The sequence below is a fragment of the Kogia breviceps genome, chromosome 10 (assembly GCF_026419965.1).
Source record: "Kogia breviceps isolate mKogBre1 chromosome 10, mKogBre1 haplotype 1, whole genome shotgun sequence".
Lineage (NCBI taxonomy): Eukaryota > Metazoa > Chordata > Mammalia > Artiodactyla > Physeteridae > Kogia > Kogia breviceps.
The window spans coordinates 61,285,702-61,291,701 of record NC_081319.1 but is presented as its reverse complement, the minus strand read 5'-3'; the positions used below and the strand labels follow the sequence as shown (position 1 = coordinate 61,291,701).

The 6,000-nt window shown below is 55.1% G+C and overlaps 1 protein-coding gene across 1 annotated transcript in view; it reads right to left on the bottom strand.

Moving 5' to 3' along the window:
* Window positions 1-723: 723 nt before the first annotated feature.
* LOC131764156 (death-inducer obliterator 1-like) overlaps window positions 724-6,000 on the bottom strand; it is a 29,824-nt gene continuing 24,547 nt past the window's right edge. Inside the window, exon 13 of the mRNA XM_067043203.1 lies at window positions 724-2,154. Within this exon, the coding sequence (XP_066899304.1) occupies window positions 797-2,154 (1,358 nt within the window). The 3' untranslated portion in view covers window positions 724-796. The remainder of the gene's footprint in view (window positions 2,155-6,000) is intronic.

The following is a 6,000-nucleotide window of genomic DNA, read 5'->3' as shown; positions in this document are numbered from 1 at the left end:
CCCAAGCCAGCAGCTCCCATCCCCGCCCTGAGGGGCCTGGGTCAGAGGCTGGGGCTCGTACCCTGGGGCACCTGCCTCCCCAACCCTTGCTCAGGCCCCTTCAAGGGCACAGCTAGTTGGTCCCCGTCGCCGTGCCCTCGCCCTGCTGTCTCCCTGGCCCTGGACCTGCTGGTGCGGGGGCGGGGAGGGTCCGGAAAAACCAAGAAACGTGTTTTTGTTTCCTGGTTGAAATTTGTAATTCAAATTTCTTCATGACAAGAGTAAGATGCACCTGTAAATTTGGTGTTTCTCAACATTCCACAGACGAGCTGACACAGCCATGCACAGAAACACGTGGCCGCCTGCCCCGAACAAACCCTGTGAAGTCAGCTTCTGGAAACAGATATCACAGATGAGATGTCAGGAAAGGTATGGCCCCAAGGTCCACTAAACTCCCTTAAAATGTACAATAATAGTCAAGTTACTAGAAAAGATAACTTCATAATCTGAAAAAGCAGTATGCTTTTGTAGGTACTTTCCCATTTCAGTACATTTAAATGGAAATGTTCAAGAGTTCTTAGTGTTTTGTTTTTATTGAAAAAGCCTCAGAATTGTAACGGTGTGAAATTTTGCAGGAAACCATCCTACATAAAATTACAGTAATTTCTCCAGTCCAGAAGGTTCTGTCCTGTGCATGAGCTCCCAGCTCTTTCCAGGAGCACCTGCTTAGCATGTGAGGGTGGCTTCACGAGCGGCCCTAGTTCTGCACAGCGGGGGCGGCGGCCCGCGGGGCCTCGGCCTTCGGATCCTGGGGTCGCTACCGGCTCCGACTGCGGTCCCTGCGGCGCTCCCGCTCACGGGCCTTGTCGCGGTGTCGATCCCACTCGTGGCCTCGGTCCCAGTCCCGCTCGCGGCTCCTGGTCCGGCCGCATTCCCACTCCCAGGGCTTCCCACGCTCCCGCTCACGCCACGAGTCCTCGAGGGCCCGGGCCAGGCGGCTGTCAGCCAGCGGGGCCTCGGGCTCCTCCGGGGCCTTGTCCCGGGCCTGCCCCTCGAAGCTTGGGCCTCTGTCCTCGTGGCCCCTGCCCTCGCGGAATTCGGCCTCGGTGCTGGGGCCCGGGGCAGGCGGCTCCTGCGGCAACGGTGCGGCCTTGTGAGGCGGCGGCGACGTGAGCGCATCCAACACGGGGAAGTGGGCCGTGGAGGCCCCGACGGCGGCCCTCTGCTGCCTGAGCGTCTCCTCTTGCACCTCCACCTGCCTCTTCTGCTCTTCGATCTCCTTGTTGAGCTCCTCTATCATCTGCTGCTGCTCGGCCAAGGAGGGGGCCGGCAGGCCAGGCGCCCCGTGCGCCGCCGCACACATTCTGCCGGGCAGGTCCTCGACCCTCACTTTGGCTTCTTCTAGGATTGTCGCGTCCTCTGGGTCATAGGCCACCTCCTCCCTCTCAGCTGCCGCCGCAGCCTTCTCCGTGTCCTGGTGTCTCCCGTGATCTCCGAGCTGAGTGTCGAAGGCTCTCTCAGGACAATACTCTTCCTCGGGGTCATATGGCCTGTCGTATTCCTCCTCCTCCAGAGCTTTGTCTTCTGAGAACTGACCAAACTGCTGGACAATTGGGTCCAGCAGAAGCGCCGCCGGCACCCTGCCGCCGGCTTTGGCTCTCGAGTCCTGGTGGGGGGCTGGGGCCGACTCGGCAGGCTCTTTGGTGGGGGGGTCAAACGCCTTCCTCTTCCCAAAGAGAGTCTGCAGGATATATTCTAGGGGCGAAGCTGTTTTTGAAGAGGCAGTGACAGAGGAAGTGGCCACTGCAACCGTCACTGACGCGGGTGATGCTGTGACAGTGTTCGAGGCTCCTGGTTTGAGAGAGGACAGTATCTGTAACACGGAAGATGAGGCCGGTGCACCCGGTGCTTCTGGAGGAGGGGGTGGGTGTGGGGGCGACCCCGGGGCTGTGGTGCTAACAGCCGCGTCCCCTGGGCACAGCGGGTACTTGGGGGGCTTCTTCTCAGGAAGCAGGGCTGCTGGCACTCTGGGGTGGATGGGATCCATTTCTTCTTGGGTTTGAGGCCGGGGCCGCTTCTCCTCTGTCTTGTCTAATTTGTCCGCATTTGAAGGACGTTTTAGTTTTTGACAGATTACTAACCCCAGGATTATGTTCGGACGCAGGGACTCAAGACCTAAAAAACAAAACAGTTGTGCAAATTTTAGAATCGAATTGTAGCTTTTGTCCTTCAGGGGTAAGCTCTGGGTGTGAAGGGCAGCAGGGGGGATGGTTTCCAGAGGGAGGAGGAGGAAATTCTGTGGCAGAACAGAAGCAAGTGTTTGAAGACCTGCTGCAAAAGATGCAGACTGCACTGCACACCTGCCCAGCCTGACGGGCCCACAAACCACAAAACCAAGGGCCCAATGCACACGCGCGTTCGCCCAGTGCTAAAATTATTACAGATTTTCAATTATACACGACGCTAGGGTAGAGGCGTGCCGGAGGAGGTGGGGAAGGGCAGCACGCACACACTCCAGGCCGTTCAACTACTGGGAATGAAGCCTGTATGTACCAGGATGGTTTCTAAACAAACTCTTAGCTGTGCTCCTTTATTTTGCCTCTTGCTACAAATCAGGAAGGCAACGCCCCCTTTCGACTTTAACTTATGAGCTGCAATGTGTCAATTAAGCTAGTCATACGAAAATTAAAGGTTCAATTAAGGACCAATTCTACAACTCAATTATAATGATCAACAAAATTATACTGATCGATATAGCACACGCCATTCGATAAGTTCATTAGTCACTGGTGTCAAAATTACAATTGATGGGAAAAGGGAGCTGACCAAAATGCCTAAAACAAATGTTCTTGCAGGTTTAGAAAGACACTCAATGACCAGTAATTTATCGAAAGCTACCGAACGCTCAGGTCTCTGTCAACACAGGACGTGCGGCTTAAAGCCCAAAGGTGTTCAGGAGAGGGGCGACAAAGGACACACCACCTGGAGAACATGCTGGGAATTTCAGAACATCGCACAGTTCTTCAAAAATAATTATTTCTTAAAAAATTATTCGTCCCAACATTCTGGACTGTGGTGCACTGTACCAGGGATGCTACTGTTTCTGTACGGCTCCTCCACCCTCACACTAATAACAAACCCGGAATACCAACAGGGGCACAGAAAAGCCCAAGTCACAGATCAGTCAGTTAGGGAGAAATGATAAACATGGGACCAAAATTTTGTTTCAACATATTTAAAATGAATATTTAAAATTTAAAATGAATCAAATTGTATAAACTCGATTTACACATAAATCACTACTGTGTAAAAGATACTCATGCTATATATTTTTTGTTTACTCACTAAAAAAGAAAAGCAGCACTGTTTTTCCTGTTCTTTCTGTGACCGTAAGTTGATCACAGATCAAATAGTTGTCTCTGGACACCCCCTGTGTAGTTCTGAGCGCCTGTCACCCTTTCTAAATTCCAACAGAGATGGGTTGACATGCCGAGCACAAGGGTGGCGGATGTCCCATCCCACCCGCAAGGAGGAGGAAGACCAGGCCTGGCACAGTGAGCTGGGCTGGCCCAGCATCTGCATGGATCGGCGACGTACTGCCGGCCCCCCTCCCCACTGTGCTCAGCGCCTCGTTTCATAGGCTGACATTCAAGGGCTGAGGTGCCCATGAAGACACCCACTCGTGATCAGAGGAACGGCTGCCAGAATGTCCTCTGCCTGCCCTTCTGACGACAGTGGTGACTCAGGGGAAGGAGGAGCCGGCAAAGGAGGGTGTGGAGGCAGGAAGGCCAGGCCGCTGCACTGGGCATGGCACCCAGATGGTTCTGCTCAGATGTGAAAAGATACTCTAGCAGGTTCACTTTCTAATCAAAATGAATTCTTTTAACTTAAAATAGTAAATCTCTCACTCACTGTTACCAGCCACTTACTGGATAATTTACAGCTAACTGATATCCAGTGTGGGGCACAGTCAATAGCTCAACGGGCTCTCATGGCCCTTCCTGGACCGACTGTCACTGACCCGGCCCCAGAGCTGGCAGAACAGGTCCCCAGGCCGAGCCACAAGCTGGAGCCTTGGCCAGCTTGGCAGGCATCAGCAGCAGAGGAGGAATGTGCTCGGCCACGTGCGTGGGAGTGGGGAGGGCTGAGGAGTCCTGGCCAGGGGCATCCTTGCAGCAGCTCAGGGCCCTCGACTGTCCTCAGTGCAGATGGGCTATGCTGCCTCTGAAGAGCTAAACTTCTAAGGTGCCAACACTAGGGCCTGCGGCGTGAATCACGCTTCAGGTCAAAGACGCTCTCTGTGGAGGGTCAGCCACTGCGCTAAATCCAGGGAGACGGATGGGGTCCTGTCCTCGGGAGGTGTGCCAGCCCTACAACTTGCAACAGCTTTACATGCTTCCTAACAAAAGTGATATATACCAGACTCGGCGCAATTCTCTAGATTCTACCCTCTGTGGTCACAGGCATCACAGGGGAGGTTATGATTAAGTTACTTAACATTTACATTTGTTTTGAAAACAGTAAAACTCCCTGGAGACCAGCCTCTAACTAAGCAGCTAGTCATATTTTTAAATGCTTTCAGCTCTCAACCACTTCATCTACACACAACCGTAAGCGATCTAACAAAGCTCCAGAGTCCGAGGAGTGTTAGTTTTGAATTTCCCCACTAATCTTCCGGAGGATTTTACATTTAAATTGGGCTGTTTTTGAAGCAGTCAAATCTTATCTGCTTCGCCTGTGCACGTTATGGCTGCATGGAGACTTGAAATGTAACTGGTACTGTGGAGATGACTTACTCGTGGAAGAACAAGAATCACTGTGCTACCGGAGCCTCGGCAGTGACTGTTAGGGAGATGAGGGCAACGTCTGGCTCCACCCCGCTCCGCTCCCTCACGACAGGCGCCTGGCAAGGGCACGCTGGACACAGTCGAAGGGCTACTACCACAGGGGCGGTGGCAGGGGCAGCTTTCCCCCGAAGGCCCCATTTTCTGCCTGGGGCCCCTGCGGGTGCGCCCACTGTTGAGTGTGATGCCTAGAGAGGAAAGGGCGCCAACCCCCGAGAAGGCGCAGCAGCAGTGAGCACGCCGGGTTCATGCAGGGACAGGGCTCCCGCCAGGGCCCGGGTGCCTCCCCGGCTCCGCACAGGGTCTCTGTCCCACGGTTACAAGCGGGGTGCTTACTTACCAACCTCCCTTTGAGGGTAGTGGTGAGGCTTATGACTCATCAAGTAGATGAGAACTAGGTGGGGGCCACTGAACTATCATTTCCAGACAAGGGGTACTGATCAGACTGAGCACCCGGGTGTCGGCACCCCTGCCCGACCCCCTCCAAATTGCAGGAGAAAAGGTGTCCACAATGCCCCGTGTGGATTAAACAAGACTTCTTAGCTGCATGTAGGTCCCCGAGTCTTCACTGTGAAAGGGGCAGCCCCAGACCACCCGTGCAGAGAGAGAAGTGGACACACCCAGGGACGAGGGACAGCTTAAGAAAGGTGTGTGTGGATTTCCTGAGCCAAGACCCAAACCAGGATCTGTGTCCAGGTGTGTCAGCAACAGGGCTGCGGGGGACCACAGCCTGACCACGAGCAGGCCGTGCAGGCCTCCCCGGCTCCGCACATGAGTTCAACACCTTGCGTCCTCGCCTGCTTCTCGAGTGTGAGCCATACTGTCAAAATCTACGGGGCTCCCAAGTCCAGAGACTGATGTGCCAAGTCAGGCACTCTCCACCCCCACAGACCTGCCCTCCTCTTCCCAGAGGCCCGCCCGCTGGCGGGCTGCCCAAAGTGGGAGGCCTGTGCCCTACCGAGGCCTTGGGATGGAGATGCGGCCGGGGCGGACCCTGTCTCCACGCTTACGGGCCCTGCAACCTCAGGCAGCGACAACCCTGGGCAGTGCGGGCGCTCCCCGCTGAGGGGCTGACGTGGGGGGTCAAGGGCGCTCCCATCAGGTTGCGGGGCCAGCGCTGCCGGGCAGCATGTGCTCAAGCCCGCTGCCTGCTCCATCGAGGGACACAGCAGCCCCT